This window comes from Astyanax mexicanus, chromosome 24 (assembly GCF_023375975.1).
Source record: "Astyanax mexicanus isolate ESR-SI-001 chromosome 24, AstMex3_surface, whole genome shotgun sequence".
NCBI classification, from domain to species: domain Eukaryota; kingdom Metazoa; phylum Chordata; class Actinopteri; order Characiformes; family Acestrorhamphidae; genus Astyanax; species Astyanax mexicanus.
Window position 1 is genome coordinate 21236127 of NC_064431.1, and position 20464 is coordinate 21256590.

Here is a 20464-nt window from a genome sequence, read left to right on the forward strand (position 1 = left end):
ATCTGGAGATCATAATTGAGGGCTTTTTTAAGGATTTCCCAAAAAAAACATTTCGTCTATAACTAAACAAAATTGAACATTCTGAAAATTTAGGGAATGGTGAAAAAAATGACCTTAAACAATTTGCAACAAGGGATTTAGACAGAGAAGCCGGCCTCTGCTGGGCTTTTTCCAAGATGCTCAGGATGCCAAATATTCAGCATCTTTAGTCTTTCTCTATCAATAAGAAGGTGGAAAGGATGTAAAAACAAGGCAGGATTTTTTTAAATGTCACTTTTCGCAAGTCTGCTTTTAAATTTGCTGCTTACACGAATGGTCAGGACTGGGATTTTTCCCCCTCTCGATTTTCCACCTCCCTGATTTCTAAGCTTTTAAACTGCCATGACTGGAATTGCTCGCCAAGTGATTGTGTTTCCTAAAGCGTACTGGAGTAGGAACCTGTAGCTAGCGCCTTCTAGGAAAAGAAAAATCGATATGCATGAGTGACGAAACTCTGCAAGCAGCCTGACCATTCCATTCCCCTCCATAGTTTTCCCTCCACAACTCTGTTGAAACTGTATCTCCTCCAGCTTCTTCTCCCTTTCTGCTCCTCTCCCTGGATGAAGAACGAGCCTTTCGTTGGAGGATTAGATTTGGCATGTCTGGAATTAATAGATTCCACCCTGTTGAAAAGTCGTATTAAGCAGCGGATGAAATTGCAGTCTGGACCCGAGGCAATGGGGGCAGGACAGTATGGCAACGAGCCATCAATGCTGTTCCATTTTCTCATTAGGTTCAAACCTTAAGCTCAGTCAATGACTTTAGGGCCTTGTTTATCATTCTTGTCTGTCTTAGGATGCTGATCCAGAATTTGGTCTGCTTTATCCATGTAATTACATTCATTAGGAATGCAATAGGCAGTAGCTAATCCTAGATTAGTGCGGTAACTTTGAGAAGGTGGATAGAACCACACTCTAAGCCAAAAGGGGCATGGAAATTGATGATGAACTGTTATCTCGGGAGATGCTTTGGGAATGGCCAGACCTGTAAAAGTTGTGAGGTGTTATCTTGTGACACGGCTGGACACTGGCCAGTGTGCTCATGGCAAGGCAAGGTGAAATATGATAGTGGGTGCCAGCTGGATAAGGGATAACATGATTCTGAACTGTGTCTGTGTGAAAGACCACTGAAATAGTTACCTTCCATTCTCTCCACCATTGTATCCTGCATTGGAAAAGAGGCCAATGATTCCCAGTGGTATTATGATATAATATTTACACAGTTGTTACTGGATATTGCAGTAAGAGAATATGGAATATTGAATTTAGATAGGAAAGCAATAGAAAATTAAGCATTCTTTCAATGTTTTTGGTCCCATTTTAAAAGTACGATACTATGAGTGCATCGTACCTACTTTAATAAACCCAGCATAGAAAATAGCCTATGACAATAGCAGATAGAAATATTACAATGTATAGCATGTATCATAACTGCGTACTGTGATATCATATTTATCTCCAATGCTAGCTGTCCTGGCCTTATCTTATCTGAACATCAGTTGTATCAGCTTTGTAAACAATCCTGTCTCCAAGCCAAGCGAACTCTCTTCTGCCTGGACTGTCCTGTGCATCCTCTTTTCTTAAATCAATGGAGGGTTGCTCCCATAATGCAACACATGCTAGGACACCATGGCTATACCCCCACTACCACTTCCACTACCACCACCAACCTTCGGGAAAAACAACCACACACTGCCTTCTTTTATACTCACCATTTCACTATTGTTAGGGCCTTTGTAAAACAGTACATAAAATTTCAGGACACAATAGGATTGCTGTAGGATTCATGTCTTCCCCTCTGGTTTTAGTCGCCACAGCTGTGAGTCAACAACTACGCCACACGGCGAATGCAACAGTACTCCTCTTCAAATAACGTTATATGTACCAGAATGCACCAGCCCGTCTGCTCTGAACTCACCATGATATCTACTGTTACAGCCTGGGCAGCTTTGTAGCTGCGTCTGCAATCATTCAATAACTCAAGGGTGGTTTAAAGGGCCAGAGGCAAAACAGTAAATCATTCCCATCATGTGTTCCAAATCTGGGAAGACTTGCCTTCTGCTCGCTCTGATTCCTAGAGAGCACTCTCAACATCCTGTGATGGAAGACGGAATGCCTTCTAATCATAAAGCTTCATCCACGAGGTTCTCCTGTTTTCCTTTACTGAAAGAAGATTGGATCTGTCATGTAATCACGCTGGTGAACATCTGGCCAAGAGAACACAACATGCATGCAGCTCTGTGTGTCTTCAGCATCTGAAAAATAATCTTCAGCATTTTTTTTCAGGATTCCTTTGGGTCATCGTCTGGATTAGTTTGAGGAATGTTGTTTTTTGCCACAGATTCGAAAGTCCAGTATCTCCACTGTGTTAACTCCACAACAAAATTCCTCTTCAAGCTCCACCATACTTTAGAAAAGCTACGAAAACGCCTTTACCATGAGATCTAGAGGGTTTTTTTTTTAACTCTAGTAGTAAAGACAAAACATTAAACCACCTATCCAGGTGAAATGAATCTTGTCTAAATAGAGCTCTACAGTGGAAAACTACTAGTATTTACTGTGAAATGATTAGTATTTGAGACATGTATGTGACATGCATTAAACTTCAGACCCTGTTATTTTGTTCCTCAAAAGGCAATCTGGCATAACCAGAACACAGCCGTAAAATGGGCCAATTGCAAAGCACTAAAACCATCACTTAACAGTCTAGACTGGTTTTGATTACCCTCCAAATTTGACAAACACCCAGCTAGGTAGGTGCAACTAATGTTGATAATTTGGTAGGCTGCTAAGCTGCTGATTTTTTTCTTTTTCGATTAGTTGATTAGTTTATGTTGGTACGGCTCCTGCTCCTAGCTTTCTTTGTCACTTCAAAATGATAGAAACATTTGAATGTGGGATTTAAATACCCTTTAAATGTCCAGAAGATGTTTAAATAAGAGATTTTCTGATATTTAGTGTCACTTTTGGTGAACCATTACCTTCCATCCTCTATCTGTATCCATTATTTCATTGATTATGCCAAATAGTTGTTGCAGCCCTACACCCAGCCCAGAAGACTGGATAATATGGCCAAAATTAATGATTTCAATTCTATGATATTGCTGTTATCAATATAATAAATGTAGTAGAAACACACACCAGCACTGTCTAGCTCTCACACATAGTTTTTGACTTGTAGTGAAGTGTTTGTGGACTTTTGACTACTTTTCTATTAATAAAATATGTAGCGTCTATTTTGGGTCCACTGTGATTGGAAGTCGAGCCCAAAAGCCAGCAGACGGAGTGGGTTTTGATGTTTGTGACTTGGTATTTTCTAAAGCAGATAGCAGTCTCGCTGGAGAATGTTGCTGTAGACACCCATTAATGAGACCTGCAGGTGACTAAAGTACCAGCAATGTCCCTGCTGGACTTGTGTTTGTGTGTATGTGTGCAGTATACATTATTTATAACATCTGTCACTGTCATTTTTTTTTATTTTTATTTGTAGGTGCAGACATCCATTGTGGGTTGTGGGCACTCTTCGTAAATTTTCTGTGGCTTAATTTTCTTCATATTAATATTAAAATTAAATCATATTGACCAAAATTAAGAAATATATTTGAATAAAAAAAAAAAGAAATATTGTCCAACACAAGTCAAACCTCCTAGGGCTCCTTTTCCCCTGAAGGTGCAGGTCCAAAGCATGACGTTCTGACTCCGCCTCCCTCAGTCCTTGCTCAGCTTTTTGCAGTGCGGTTGGCTAGCCTGGCATTAGCTATCTCTCCATGTTGGTCAAGGCTATCTCCCGCATGCGCTTGAAGCTCTGGCACCATGCCCAGAGTCTGGAGCCCATGCCCGCGGACCGTAATGAGACATGGCAGATTTTGGGTGCGGCCTGCGCCTCGGACAGCCGGCCGACTGCTGTCGGGGAAATGAGCGGAGTGACAGCTGGGGTGAGGAGGGGTGTAGGGGCTCAGAATGGACTTTGCTTTGGAGATGCTGCACTGTTGGGTTACTCTGAAGATCACTACTGTTGCCTTTAGGATGATATGGTGCTGTATCAGTGATTAAATATGGGGCATAAAGAGTGCCCTGTATTGTTTAATCCAAAATGATTTAGATTTTCTGCATTACATTGGAATACATTGGCTGGATTTGTATCTGTTCTGGATGTTCTGGATTTACCTGTGCAAATTAGAGGTGTTTGGAAATATCAGTATATCGAAGTATCGCGGTTTTTAGAAGATGGAAGTTTTACAAGACTGCATCAGTTGTTTGGAGTGGGAATCACAGGGCATCTCACGATCTGATATTATCACAATACTGATATTATCATAATACTGTGATTCTGTGATACCCGATATATCGCAAGACAATGTGATACAGAAGAAGATAATATGCTTCTAAATAGGACTACCAGGATTTAGGAATTTATTGGTGTAAGTTGAATGAATCAATACAATATATCACAGTATCGTCCTAAAATATTGTCCAACCCTAGTATTGGTTGCTATAATTAGTATACTCTTTCCCCTCATCACTCCTAGGATGGTATCGATCAGCACTGATGTGTCGGAACCGAGTCACTGCGATTTCCGTTTTCCAAGTGCGCTGTGATTCTACTGATTCTAAAAAAAAAAAGACCCGGAGTCTGACTTCACATGTGTTGGAGGAGGCATGTGCTAGTTTTCACTCGCCTTGTGTTGTGGCATCACTAGTGATGGAAGATATACAGCTGAGTAGCAGCTTAATGGGTGAAACCATAGACTGGACAGTATAGCTGTATAGCTGGACAGAGCGTCGTCTCTCAAAAGTGAAGCCACCACAGGTCGGGCGCCCCCTGCTACTCAGTTGCAGAAAGCTGTGTAACCCCACCCATCCCCATAGGTTTCAATGGCAAAACAGACAACATTCAATCACGTTTTTTTACAATATACTGTAATTCTAACTCCATTATTTAAATGCAACAGCTAGTGTAACCTCTGCTTATATTGTCAAATTCTATATCCCCACAGAATTAGTTTTTTAAAACGTTATTCAGCTCTATTCAAAAATGTGTGGTTATTGTAAAAGGGCTGGGTTACACCCAGCTGGGGTGGGACCAATGACAGTATGGGTGTACCCATAGACTGTGTGAGCTCTGTGGAGGCAGCCCTCAGGGGCGGGGTTATTTAAATGAGTAGGCTGCTCTCCACAGTAATTCTCCCTCCTCTGGTCTCTACTGCGCAGACTCGGGTTTCAGGATCGCCAACATGGCAGAAGATTTTGGCTTCATTTTCATTGAATGAATGAGAATGGCGACACGGCGTCCATCTTTTTTACAGTCTCTGGGTGACTGATCAGTATTAGTGTCTATGATATACGCTCTATGCATTAAACATTATATATTCTAGTCTTTGCTAGTATTAGTTATTGTAATCCCTACACTGCAGACTTCCAGCCGCCGTGCTCATTGTGCTGGTCTGTAAGCGTAAAGCTCTGTAATCAATAATAGATGGGCGTGTAATTCCATGTGAACACAGATCGTAGCGGGAGGCGGGTTTGATTGCTGCCTGAGAAACAGCAGGTACCAGTGAGGGGCATCCTTTGTTCCACTTCCACTTCCTAATGAAGACCCTATCTGAGCTGCTGTGGTGTTCCTCAAACCATCCTCTCTCGCCACATGAAAGAGCAACATCTGCGTGGCAGTGATGCGCCCACAGCTGGGCTGTAATGAGATCATTCAGGAAGGCCTGATCAGCAAGTGCACACTCGAGGGTACAGGGGAGGGGCTTTGAATGATGGGAAACATAGTATTGTTTAGACATCACACCCTGCGAAAACTACCAAGGAGCTACAGAACTTCACTCTTACTAAGGCTGTGTATTGGCAAGAACTTGAAGATATGATACATATCACAATACAGGGGTTACGATTCGATATATTGCAATATATTGCAATACTGTCTGCAAGACAGACCAATTAGAATGTACTGTAAATCCCAAAGACAGAGCACACTGATGGGTTTAGTAAGCACAAAAACAGACCAATCAGAATGAACAATAAATCCCACCCACAGAGCACACTTATACGTCTAGTAAGCACAAAAACAGGGTGGGTAGTATGGCCCTGAAATAGTATTACATTACTAATATTTTGAACATTGCGTTAACAATGTTCTTGGCAATATTATAATTATAAGAATATACTGCTTCAATAAAATTATGAATAAACTTCTATTTAGTACAAACATTTTCAGTAGAAACAAAAAAATCCACAAATATGTATTTTGTAAACAGTAACTTACCAAGACTATTATTATTTTATACAAAATCAGTTCAACAAAATAAGAAAAGTAGCAAAAATAATGTAACTGCAACTAAATTCTACCGCAAAAGTGAATTTCTACTTGTGATTTCCAGGAGATTGTATATGATTTATGATAATCATGGGGGGTGCTATCAATAAGCGGGAGAATCACTGTAGTCATTGGAGAGATGGGATGTCTGCAATCATCTGTTTCTTGTGACACACTTTTTAGAAATTAGTGCTTTAAAGAAATATTTCAGTTTACACAATTTATCTCTTTCTTAAGATGCAATCAACCAGCCAAGACATGTGCTTCTTTAGCTAAGAGTGGGAGACGCTAGGCTAATATTGCAAACAAACATTGGGAAACAACGGAATGGGCAAAGGTTTCAGCCTTCAGATCCCGGAAGCAAATGCACTCCTACTCTGGCTTTCTCAGCTGGGAACATGAGACTTTTTATAGCCAGTGGAGGGAAAGGGTTTGTCCATTGGATCTAATGTCTTAACAACACCTTCATCCATCCTGGCCTAAGTGTTTGTAAGCAACATAGTATCTTCTAGCCTAGCATCTTATGTTCTAAACCAGAGAAGAAACACAAAGGGTTGCCTACCCAACTCTCTAGCTTGTCCCAAAACTATTTTTCCAGAGAACATTGTTTTTCTACTGCTCCACAGCTCAATGCTTTGGGGGCTTTATATATATATATATATATATATATATATATATATATATATATTATCTGAATACATTAATTCATAGAAAGGGTATCTACAAACAAATAGACACGTATCTGATTTTATTCTCAATATTATCTGTTTATTATACTGTTCTTATACTGTCCTTTCTAAACCCTTATCTGGCATGTATAATTTATAGGCTGCAGTAAAAGCTGCTGTTCTTTTAAGGTTCACTGTACATATAGTCTCAGGACTTTCTCAAGAGACCTCCAAAACAGAGGTTTTCGTTCTGTAATATTTTTAGCTTTTCAAGGATTTCGCAACTCCGTCTTTTCCCCCATGACACTCATTTCTCTGAAGCTGGTGGCCTGAGAATAGCTGCTTGGCCAAAGAGCTTTCATCACAGGGTTTCTCAGACGTTTGGGGCATTTTACGAGACCTCGATGCCTATGGAAAATGTGAGTTTGGCTGTTTTGCGACTGTGGTCGTGCCATAGCATGTTTATACCAGCATTCCAGTCTTGCTTTAAGCTCTGCTTGTTGAGAATAAGCATTAGTAACAGGTCTTTAGTCGGCTTTAGAAGAAACCTGCTGCATCCGTAAAGATTCTGTGTAAGTTCAGCTTCAACGATTATTCGGCATAATTGACAGTGTTGATTCCAATCCTCAGTGTCAATTAATTCTTAATTTGTAACTGTAATGTGCTACAAAACGTTCTGGGGACAGCACAACACAACATGGAAGGATTAAGGACTGCTTGCTCACTTGCTTAATTCAAACTTTGCTTGGTCACCCAAAGTGCCTAAACATAACAGATTACATATTTACTCACTACATATCAGCACATTTCACATTTCTAATGTTTTCTGACCAATTTTTGAAGTGATAGCACATATCAATGATGAAGGATATCTTAGTGCTTCATTTTAAATATGTTTAGACTTGATGTAACACAGTGGACCAACACCAGCAGATGACATGCCTCTCCAAACCATCACTGATTGTGGAAACTTCACACTAGACCTCAAGCAGCTTGGACTGTGTGTCTCTCCAATCTTCCTCCAGACTCTGCTTTCTTGATTTACAAATGAAATGCAAAATTTACTGATGATCAGTGATGGTTTGGTTTGGAGAGACATGTCATCTGCTGGTGTTGGTCCACTGTGTTTTATGTCAAGTCCAAAGTCAGTGCAGTGTTTTCCTGGAAGATCTTATAGCACTTTATGCTTCCCTCTGCTGACAACTTTTATAGAGATGCAGATTTCATTTTTCAGCAGGACTTGGCACACTGCCCACACTGTTAAAAGTACCAATTGGTCTTATATAATATTCAAATTTTCACTGAGACACTGATTTTTGGATTTTCATAAGCTGTAAGTAATAATCATCAACAATAAAAGAAAAACATTCAGAATAGTTCATTATGTGTGTAATACATCTATATAATATATGACTTTCGCATTTTTTTGGAGATGCACTAGTAGAGATTGCATACCTGTCAAGTTTTAGATTTCAAAATAAGGGATATTTTCCTCTGTCCGCTTAAAGCCGTCCCACCAGCCCAACGAAGGTTCAGTATCCCTTACATTTTAAAACAGGTTTACAAAAAATCTAAAATAACCACATGTGAACCACTTACACACTACAATTAGATTATCAGAATCTGAACATGTTGTGGACATTCCTACATATGCCATTCTTTTAATACAGCCAAATTAAAAACCCTTTTCTATATCTTTTTTTATTTAAGATTTCATGTCTTTTTTGTAATAAATGCACTCTTTTATATGATATATTTTTTATTTATTTAATGGATTTAAAATTGAACAAAGAGTGCACAAATTCTGCAAAATGACTGTTGGTGACCTAAAAATGGTATTATGAGCTTTTACTAAAAGGACATGGACCAGATATGTTTCATCAGTAAAAATTAGTCCTAAGGGGCCTACACAATAAATTTTAATTAATACTTCTTCCTTTTGATCACTCCACCCCTGATCAGTTCAGTTAATGTCGGTCCTCTCCACATTTCTAGTTAAACTGAGTCACAAGCTGTAATTTTTTTATTTTAAGAGGTTTAATCTGTGTGTTTTATTTCGGAGTATTTTTAAGCAGCTATCAGAAAAATCTCATCACAGTTTCCATGATTAGACTACCGTTACCTTTCTTTTAGAAAAATCGCTGCATGTATGTTTTAACATCAGCAGCTCCAACTAGCTGCCTGAACTCACAGCGAGGAGGGCGGGGCTTCCCCACACTGACCCTCCTTGCAAGCTGATTGGCTGTTTCTCCTGAAAGGCGGGGCTTTCTCCTTGAACCGGCTCCACGATTGGTTAAGAGACACAGAGCGGTCAGTGCCCTGTATCCTCAATAATATATATTTTTTTATTGTAATAAAATACGGGAAATTTACGGGAAAATACTAATACGGGAGGACGGCGGGAAAGAGGAGTAAAATACGGTAGTTTCCCGGCCAAAACGGGAGACTTGACAGGTATGAGATTGCAGGACTGCAGGGTGCATGGTGCTACTGAAAGACCTCTCGCGAGTCTCTCTCTCTCACTCGGGGCGTAGTGATGAGACATTGACTCACTTCCTATCGTGGTAAATTATACAGTGAGCAGCAAATTATACATGACAGCGGTATCAACACATGTTGACAGAGCGTGCCAGCCAGCAGGCCAGACCAGTCATTATCTGAGAGGAGCTGAGAGTTTACTGCACTGCTGTGTTTTTTTAGAGCAGCTCGCCCTTTAATAATATCATCGCTCGGAGGATGCGTCACGATTCCGCCGCCACCGCGTGCTGCGGGAAAACCCTGTCCGACCCGCGCTGGAGGAAGTGTCAAGTGGACCCGGCTCGGGTTATTTTTGTTGTTGTGTTGTGAGAGCATGCGCATGCAAGAGCGAGAGGACAAGAGAGAGAGAGAGAGAGAGACGGTGGAAATCCCACTTCTCTTTAGTGTCATAGTGGAATTGCTCTCTCAGCTTAAATCACAATAGAGCAGACAGGGCTGGCGGGCAGAGCTGCGGGACTGGCTGGCACGCGCCCCTCTAAACCACTCTGCTCCGGGCCGGGCCTGGGACAGCAGGAGGATCATGGAGACCAAAGTTATCAGGTTTCTGTACAACAGGAAATGCAAAGGTACAGTGAATTAGGTATAGTTTTAATGCACTACGCTAACCTGTAGAGGCTAGGGGCCTTGTTTTGCCTTGTTTTTATTGCGCTGGAGTTCCAACAGCTGTTTTACCGGTTTTAACATTACACTGTGAAGCCTTACGTCTGCATGCTTGCTTTGTGCAGCGATATATGTTAATTTGGAGCTTCACTGGGCTTTTCAGAAGGTGTAATGCAGTACACGTTCAAAAATAAGAAGGGGCTTCAGATGGTTCTTTGAGAAATACTGTAGAGGAACCAGCATTGATTCCATTTAGAATGTTTTTGGCCTTGTTTAGGACTTGGTAGAACAATGCATCATAAATGTTGCTAAATGAGCATGAATTTTTGGTTTTGAGTATTAACACGTAGGTCATAGAAACGTTGTAACTAAAGGAGCACATGTTGACCATATTTCACCATCTTTAACAACAGTCAGTCAAGAACCACTCAGAGTCAAACAATAGTCTGTTGTCTGTAGTTTTATTTTTTCAATAAATACCTGTTTGTGTATTGCTTAGATACGTAGTTAGATACTCTATATTGCCAAAAGTATTTGATTAATTTGATTAATTGCATTCTGCAAAAGAGCTGAAACTTTCCCAATTCCACAAATCATACCATTTCAGATGAGGCATCTACGGCACTCTACCTCACTGTGCTTCACTTTTCCTTCCTCTACCATGCTCTGTCTTCTTTAGCCTCGCACTACCTCAATCTATCTCAATGTACTGACCAGTCGTGTAAAATATCAGTATTTTTCCTGTCAGATTCTTACATCTGCTGCAGATGTTTTCTTCTTCAACACTCTATTTCAAGAGTTGTTTGTTCACTTGCTGCATAATATAAAGCGTTGCTCCAGATGATGCTAATGGTGCTAATGTTATGGCTGATTACTGTATTGCCTCTCTGGATGGTTTGGTGTAGGGGATAACAGTGCCTTTGCACACAATATAAAGAGCAACAGAAGTAAAGGCTAAGAACCATTATTCCAGAGAGCATGGCGTTAGACATGGTGCCAGTGGGTTAAAGTTTGTTCTGTTCCAGAGAGTTCTATTCTATTGGCAACACTTGTCTCCTACAGGGACAAGACAAGTAGTGTGTGCATTTGCAAATCTGTGTCAGCAATGGGTACAAGTAGTGTCCACAGACTTGGTATGTGTATAGAAATATAGTGTGTTTATATAGAGCCTGTTCCCGGTTCTCGTATCTGCGGTACAGGATTTACAGTGCTTACAGTGTCTGGCGTGTAGTTTTATGGAGTAGTGGGATTACGGTGTGGTGCCGTATCCGGTCTTTATAGAACTGTAATGGATCTTTTAGCGTGCAGGGCAAGCTGAGCGCTCTCCCCAGAGCTTATGCAAACAGTATAATTTAATATTACAATTGACCGCCTGTATTGAGTGGAGTAAATTAATTTGGGGCCATGGCTGAGTGCTCTGTGAGTGTAAGAGAGAAGTGCAGAGAGAGAGAGAGAGAAAGAGAGAGAGATGAATGAAATGTGATAAGCAAGGTTAAACTTCTCTTAAAAGTCTCAGGAGGAAGCCACAAGGATTAACACTCCATTACTGTCTCTGTGTCAGAGTTTTATATCACCAACCAGCCATAACATTAAGTAGGTCCCCCTTATGCAAACAAAACAGATGTAATCATCCGAGGTACAGTCATTCTACTTTCCTCTACCTTGCTATGCCTCTCATTAGTTTCCTCTACCTCGCTCTACCTCACTCTGCTTCACTCTACCTTCATCTGCCTCACTGTATCTAACTCTACCTAATTTAACCTGGCTCCACCTCAATCTGCCTCATTTTAACTTACTCTATCTGGCTTTATCTTTCTCTGCCTCGCACTACCTCATTCTAACTCACTTTGTCTTCATCTACCTCACTCTACCTCACACTACCTCACTCTGACTCGATCTACTTTACTCTATCTAATTTAACCTCACTCTTAACTTACTCTGCCTCACTCTTCCTTGTTTTTTCTTTCTCTGCCTTGCACTACCTCACGCTGTCTAACTTTGTCTTCCTCTGCCTCAAACTACCTCACTCTATCTCACTTTGTCTTCATCTACCTCACTCTACCTCACACTACCTTGCTCTACCTCACTCTGCCTCAATGTACTTTACTCTACCTAATTTAACCTTGCTTTACTTTACTCTGCCTCACTCTTACTTACTCTACCTCGCTCTGCCTTGCTCTTTCTTTCTCTGCCTCGCACTACTCATTTTATCTCATTTTGACTTAATCTACCTCGCTGTACCTCACACTACCTTGCTCTACCTCACTCTGCCTCACTCTAACTTACTCTACCTCGCTCTGCCTTGCTCTTTCTTTCTCTGCCTCACTCTACCTCACTTTGCCTCACTCTGCTTTACTCTATCTAATCACTCTAACTTACTCTACCTTGCTCTTTCTTTCTCTTTTATTTCTCTGTCTTACACTGATTCATGCTATCTCACTTTGCTTTCCTCTACCTTGCTCTACCTCACACTACCTTTCTCTACCTCCCGCTGCCTCACGTTACTTCGCTCTGCCTTATTAAACCTGGCTCTACTTTTCTCTGGCTCACTCAAACTTAGTCTACATCACTCTTTCTTGCTCTATCTTCCTCTGCCTCACACTACCTCACTCTCTCACTTTGCCTTGCTTTATCTCCCTCACCTCACCCTACCTTGCTCTGCCTCACCCTACCTTGCTCTGCCTCAGGCTGCTTGATGTTTTGAAGATGTTCTGACCCAGTCGTTTAGAATATTACAGTTTGGTTTCTTTCAGGTTTTTACATCTGTTGCAGATTATTCCTCTTTCAACACTCAACTTCAAGAACTGACTGTTCATTTGCTGCTTAATAAAAAGATTCCACTCTTTGACAAGCGTTGCTGTAGATGGTAGTGTTTTTAATTTTACAGTTCACTGGTGCTAATGTTACAGTTGATTGTGGTTATTGTCTCTCTGGTGTGATGTGTGGCATGGCGTGGCATAGTGGATAACAACAGTGTCTTTAGACACAATTTAAATAGAAACTGATTCATATTATGTCAAAAGAGAAAAACATAGATGCAAGGATTTTTTTTGCAGTTTGGTAAAGTTGTGTAATTAACCAGGTTCTTATTCTGTGTCTTCTATAATAAGATGAACTAATGTAACTGAATCACAGTTCATGCTAGATTTATTACTGTATGACGCAGAATTCTTGGCAGTATAAAAGACAGTAGATTTCAAGAACTGCAGTTCAGCACATTGAGCTTATTACTGTGGGTCTGAAAACCGGAGCAGGAACAATAACAGCTTTGTGCGGTACTCTAGATGTACACTGGATTATATCAGTGTGTGCAGTATGTACAGTAGTTTGTATTTACTGTATGTACCATAGTTAGTGTGTAAAATGTACAGAATCAGTGTGTATTAAATGTACAGTAGTTTACAGTGTCTCATAAGTTGGATGTTAGATTTGTTAACATGGCTTTTTTGTTGCTGAATGCTGAGGTTTGCCGTTACATTCCTGGGTGGGTCGTGAGTCAGGTGTTGAAATGTTAATGAGACGGTGAGCATGGTTTCATTCTGAACATTGTTGTGACCTGATTGACGCCTTTGTGTGTTTGCCGCGAGCGTTGCTGAGAGCGGCGGGAGTTTGCTTGGCCGGTATGTCTAATAAAAGCACATTCAATCTTTTTAATTGTACAAGACAGTGTATTTACTATGTATTTATTTACAGTATGTATTATTTTTTATCAATACCATTGAGGAACCAAGTTTTTTTTTTTTTTTAAACCTGAAAGTCTTAAAATTTGGATTTTATGGAATCACTTAATGATCCATTTGAAGAACCTTTTTCAAATAGTGTAGAGTTGTGGTTGTGACAGTATTTTAGCACTTCTTTTGATGATAACTTTGATTTGGACATGTTGTCTTGAGAAGTTGCAACATGAGAGTAGCTTCCCGTTTCGGCTAACAGGTTTTGGATGTCCTATTTTTTTATCTTAGTAAGTCATGATAACTTTGGATTTTTGGCTGATATATTGTATAAAAATAACTTAAAGAAGTTCAAGTGTTGTCTTTTTAAGATCATATTTTTCTACTGATAAATTGATAGTATAATAGTGTTATAATGCAGATGTTATAATGCAGATACTAATACTTTGAAAGTTTCTTTTTGGCAGTTTTGTGTACTAAAAAGGTATATAAAATACTTTAAATGCAGATTTTTCTTGTAATAGCCTCGGCTAACACAAGGAAACACAATGGTCGACACCAGGAAGTAGTCAGGAACATTTATTAAGATTCTGTCCATAGATTGGATTACAATTTGCTTACCAAATTAGCCTACATTACCCCAACATTAAGACTAGTTTGTCCAATTATGTTCATGTCATTCAAGTATATACTAAATGTACCGCGTCCAGTCTTCTGGCAACTGCCTGGAATCCAGACTGTTGTCAATAGGATGATGATAATGTGAACGTGCCGGATCGTGATACTTTTAGCCAGGGATTTTTGTAGACCATCACAGCCCCTCGTTCTTAATCCCTCTCTTTTTTTTCTTTTCTTTCTCTTTGGCAGAAATCCGGGCTCAGCTGGTGGAGCAGCTCAAATGTCTTGACCAGCAGTGTGAGCTCCGTGTGCAGCTCCTCCAGGACCTGCAGGACTTCTTCCGCAAGAAGGCCGAGATCGAGATGGACTACTCCCGCAACCTGGAGAAGCTGGCCGAGAGGTTCCTGACCAAGACACGTAGCACCAAGGACCACCAGTTCAAGTAAGCTAGCTACTGTTTGGAGAAGTGAAGTGAAGAAGATTGATGCTTTGAATATTCTGGAGCTCAGAGAAACTGGTGGCATGTGAGAGTTGCTGGTCTTTAGTTGATGAACTTTGTGAACTGAGTATGGTTGAGCTGTGGGATCTATGAGCAAGGTTGTGTTTCTGTCTGTGTGCAAGAGAAGCATCATGTGTGCATTGATTTGGTTGACCATTGTTGTCCAACTTATAATATTCTTAACTTGTCTGAAATATCATAACAGTTTTGGCCATTTTTTGGTCTTATTGTAACTGATATCTTACTGAATATTTTAAATACATTAATAACACCCAACCAACACATGCGTTACCACAGCAAATGCTTAGCAACACCTAAACAACCACCTGGTACACCATAGCGACTGCCTAGCAACGCATTGCCGGTCAAAGAAAAGCCACTAAGCAATTTCAATATAGCAACACCAAAGTAACTACCTAGCAACACTAGAGCAGCAGTCTAGCAGCCATTTAGCAACACCCAAGCAACCACTGGGGATGCCATAGCAACCATCTAACAACATCATACCATACACGGGCGCAAGGCCGGAAAATAGACTGTTAGCTGTTATACTCTATTATTCTTGAGATAATCTAAAGGCGTGTTTTCATGTTGACAGAGTGAGTTGCTTTCGTTCTCTGTCCAGCGCTGCACTTGTGCACAGTGGAGTGGCTTTACTACTCCTTTCAACCTGACTGTTAAAATTCATACATAAGGCACACTGGCCTTTTTTTGGAAAATTAAAGAAAAAGTGTGCAATTTATTTCGAAAAAAATGGTAGAACTTTTCACTTTCAAGTTTATGAGTACATATATATATATACACATTATATTTGTCTTTTTGTGCAAAGATAAAGTTTCTATAAATTGCATCCACTGGTTCCACTGTGGCTTTAACGCAGTCCATGCTTCAGTTATACAAGAGGCTTCATGCCGCATTGACATTCGGTGTGGAATTCACTGAGGCTCCTTCTTCAAAGTGCTGCTTCAGATTTGCTCCAGTGCCCTACATTCAGTACTCATAGTTATATTGTGCCAGTCAAGGCTTTTGTCTTACATTGCTGTCAAACATCAGAGTAATGCAGATAAAGAGAGGATCAACACTCCAGTCAAATAGTGTTTAAAAAGAATTTTAATCCCATCCACTTTACACTGTGTACACCCTCCTATTAGCCTTTTATTATTAACGTAATTCACCTTCACGTCGCTGTCAAGTGTTGACAAAACAGGCTTTTGTAGTACACGTTGATATGAGACGATCTAAGTGCCCTTAATGCTGCTTTCATTGTTGACTTCAAACAGGCTTCCCGTCTCTCGTAAAGTCGCGCTGCCAAGGAAGGCAGGTGGTAATTATGTGCTCTGAAAATCATACTTTGGCCAGGAGCTCAGAAGAACCGCTGCCATAAACAAACATGACTTTCACACATGCCGTTTCTGCCCTGTGCTGCAGGAACAACAGTGCTCATGAAATATTGATAGCTGGCACTGGGCCTAAGACCATTGCTTTGTAAATGAAATATGGTGGTCTTGTGGTACGATTGGGGTGGTGGGTTCATTTTATGCCACATTCTGAAGGGTCGTTAAGTCTGTTTATGCCTTGTTAATCCATTTGTCTTATCAGTATCAGTGTCAAGAATATATATATACATCATATATACATATATACATTAAAATGTCTGCGTGTGAACACTCCCAAGATGCATTTAAAAAGATTAGAAACAAATCCAGTTGCTTAAACCACTTCAAGTGGTAAACTGAAGTGTGTTTGACCCACATTATAGCAGTGTAAATCTAACACATTGGATTTCCATGCATTCTGTCCATTATAGTGAAAAGATTTCATTCCGACTAACTGGAGATACATTTTACATCCAAGTGTAAATGCATATGGTAAAAACTTCATCAGGATACAAATCAGTTTGCATGGCATGGCCAAGTGTAAATTCAGTCTTATTGTCCACTTCATGTTTGAGATTTTAAAGCTTCATCTATTCTTTAGTTCTACTAGGAAGACTCCTGAGGCAAGCGTGCAGTAATAACAGCTTTAATTTCTATAGTATTAACAATGTATTGGATAACAATTTAATGTAAAGTTAGTCTTTGGCATAGGCCCCATCGTCGGCCCAGGTATGCGACATCTGGACCCTTACAGATCCTGCCGTATGTAGGAGACAGGGGCGGAGCCAACCCCTGGCCAGCCGGTGAAACCAAACTGGAGGCGGTGGGGAGGAAGAAAGGGAAATGAAACAGTGTCTGCAGGCAGAGAAGGGGCTTCAGCACATTTTAGTTTACTATTGTAAATTCCTGCTACTTGCTAAGTGTCTGAATTCATAAAAAGTAGTAAGTAAATAATCAACAACAAGAATAAATGTAATAATGTTTAGATAACTCATGTCACTAATCCCATACTAGGTGTTGGTATCAGGCTTATATTAGCAAATATTTTGGATATTTTTTTGTTGATGAGATCAAATGTTTGAATTATAGTTTTGTATAGTTTCTTTGAAAAGCAAGACAAACATATATTTAGGCTATTTAGTTATTCAGGGGTGAAGAATGTGGCAAAATGAATGAAAATCTAAAAAAAAAAAAATACTTTTCGATATTCAAACCTCCAGCCGGATGTTTCATTTTGTTTGGTTTTGGCCAAAAAATTCCAACTGGGAGCTTCAACAGAAACATGCTGATGACTTAGTTTGCATCATCTGCAATAACTGGAATATTCTGTATTTATATGGACATCCACACAATATCAGCATTTCCAGCCTTCTGAAAGACCTATATTTTGTTGAACAAAGAGGGGGAAGTGAGAATAGCTTCGTATCCACTTCCAACCTTTAACATTATTCTTTTTAGCACGTCTCACAACTTCATTTGCAAAGATTTTGACTGCAGTTTTAACTCTTCCATTGAAGTGAGGGACATTTCAAGATCCTGACAGTTTTGCCCCAGGCAGAGTTCTGACGGTGGGAGGTATCAAATAGAGCAAACTTTCTCTTCTCTTTCTCATGACTTACTTTCACTTCCCTCTTTCTTACCCCATTTTCCAGTCACCATGTGCTCTAGTCTGCTAGTTCTCCGTTTTTCTTTAGATGTATTGCATGACTGCTGAGCTTGCCTTGGTCACGTGGTCGTGGTTTGGGGTCTTCAAGACCCTGTCCTCTTTAAGCCACTGGAAATAATCATTAATCAGTACTTGGAGATCTGTCCCTACAGGGGACAAGATCTCTTAGGGATTGTGTTAAAGCTCTGTTGCTAATAAGCCCCCTATGTTGAGGACATTTGACCTACAGGGCAGAATTGTGCCTTGAATCTTGAAAGACACTGCAGTTGCCGTTTTATCAAGAGGCTAAATAATCAGAAGAAAGAAAGTTCCAAGAAAGAAGAGTGCCAAGTACTGTATGTTGAATGCTACAAACTTAAATTGATCAATACTGAAATGCCTAGTATTGCATGCCATGACTTGTCCATGTCCCATGAAAACAAAAGAACAGTGCAGTGACCTGTGGGATATGTGTGTGGGGTCTCCTGCATTGAATTTGGATGGAATTTCTGATAGAATTGCTTTTCTGTGTGGGCAATTCTAGCCAGACACCACCGGTCACATAACCGTCCACTGAACTGTCGCGATGTGGGTAGTAATGCTTTCCATCAAAGAATGTTAAATGCCCACACAGCTTCGGAAATGTATCCCTTCCCATCCCTTGACTACCAGGCCATGCTTGTACTCTGACAATTTACACTAACAAGGTAACACCTCACAACTTATACAGGTGTGGATGTGTTCAGACCATCCCCTGAGGTAACACTTTAAGATCAATATACATAATCTTGGCATTTCAGTTTTTTCTCTGACTACCAATTCGTCATTGACTTGAATTGATAAATGAGGAAGAAGCCAGCAATGGACGTGGAAAGGCAGCAGTTGAGTAAAAAGGACTCAACTGAAGCTACTCAGTGCTGTGACAGAAGCTACTCAGTGCTGTGGTTCTTCCTTCTGACCTTTTCCTTCCAGCCCAATGGAACATCTCTTATCTTCCTTGTTTTCCCTTTGTTTCCATTCCTTTGTCTGTTCTCTACTTGAGGACTCTGCAGAAACCCCAAGGTGGTCCTTTGCCTTGTGCACCCTGTTCCCTCTACTAACGACCCATACTAACAAGATCTTTTTGGGCTGCTTGCTGCACTGTTTGTTTTCCATATCCTCCTCCACAAACCTACCCACCAACTACTCCCCGGGCTCCAACATTTGCCCGATTAACGGCGCAAAAGCCGCATCTGCTAGGACCGTGCTGCCATGAAGGAATGCAAGGTATTTTCCGGCCCGCTAGTCCAGTAGAGAGCAGGGCTGTCAATAAGGGGGGCCCTGGCCTCCTTCTTGCCGGAGGGGCTCTGAAATGAGCGCTGTTGAAGGGTGACCCCACAGAGACCCCTGGTATTCTGGCTATGCGCTGGCTCACTGACCTGACACTTCGCCTTCCTTCGCAACAGCTGGGGTGGACAAGGCTCGACTGCTCTGTCCTAAAGAACGATAGCGAGATGCATTCGCTTGTTGGTCTGGCTGGTTAGAGGCCCAGTATGGGTACCGGCTGCAGAGACAGAGCAGCATTCATGAGGGACATTCAATTCACTGAGAGGCCTCAGTGGTGTTTCCCTTATTTGTCAAGTTCCCACATGCCGGGTTTACCAATAGTAAGGTTTCAGACAGATTTGCTAACAGAACGTTGCAACATGGCTGGCCGCCAGCCTTCTGTACACTCCTGTGCATCCTATTCACACGGTGTAGACGCCATTGTGATTGGAAATACAAGTGAAGAAAGAGGAATGAGAGGAAGTGTAGGGACTCTGTTGAGTGATTTTAAGATTTTAAGGTTTTTGGTCCCATGACACCGGCACTCAAGAAAAGCTGCCAAGACAAGACACTTGTGTCGACTGAAGAGTGATGTGTGTCACATGTCTCCTGCCCTTCGCTTACCAAGCTCAGTTAAGACTGTAGGGAAAATGTCAGACACTTCCTTTTTTCTTTTCTTTTTTTTTAAACCAGTGAATCAGAGGTACGGGAAGATGCAAGTAGTGACAGTGCCCCAAAATTGCTTCAGTGAAAGTGTTGTCATGAATAGTGTCGTCACTTTACTGTAATTTCTAGCTGGGAGACTCCAGAGGTTAGTGTTTAATAAGAACAAATCTTTAATCTCGAGGACATGAATATTTGCACTCTGCAATACTGATACCCTTTTAAAATGTTAAATTAATCAGAAGCATTATGTAACAATACTTATGTAATAATAATTATGTAATATATATTTAAGAATATTTAAAAGAAGAAATTATGCTTAGGTAAAACAGAGATTTTTTTTTCTTCAGTCAGGACCAGATGAAATTTAGTAAACAAGCCAAGAGTGGGGGGTTAATGGATACTTTGCATTGGATGTATGAACTCTTTGGGCCCTATCTTGTACCTTGCACAAGACTTGTCGCAACGCTCATTGCTATCTTACACCCCGCTTACAGTCTAATTTCATGCCTTGCACCTGTGAC

General features: G+C 40.6%; 1 protein-coding gene across 3 annotated transcripts in view; it reads left to right on the forward strand.

Moving 5' to 3' along the window:
* The window catches only part of srgap2 (SLIT-ROBO Rho GTPase activating protein 2), a 151462-nt gene that overhangs the window by 53773 nt on the left and 77225 nt on the right, over positions 1-20464 (forward strand). For 2 of the 3 annotated variants that reach the window (XM_007247748.4, XM_049471447.1), the window contains exon 3: positions 14702-14894. In XM_007247748.4, the coding sequence (XP_007247810.3) occupies positions 14702-14894 (193 nt within the window). Of the gene's footprint in view, positions 1-10009; positions 10130-14701; positions 14895-20464 lie in introns of those variants that run through there. The other variant, XM_049471448.1, reaches the window with a different exon arrangement.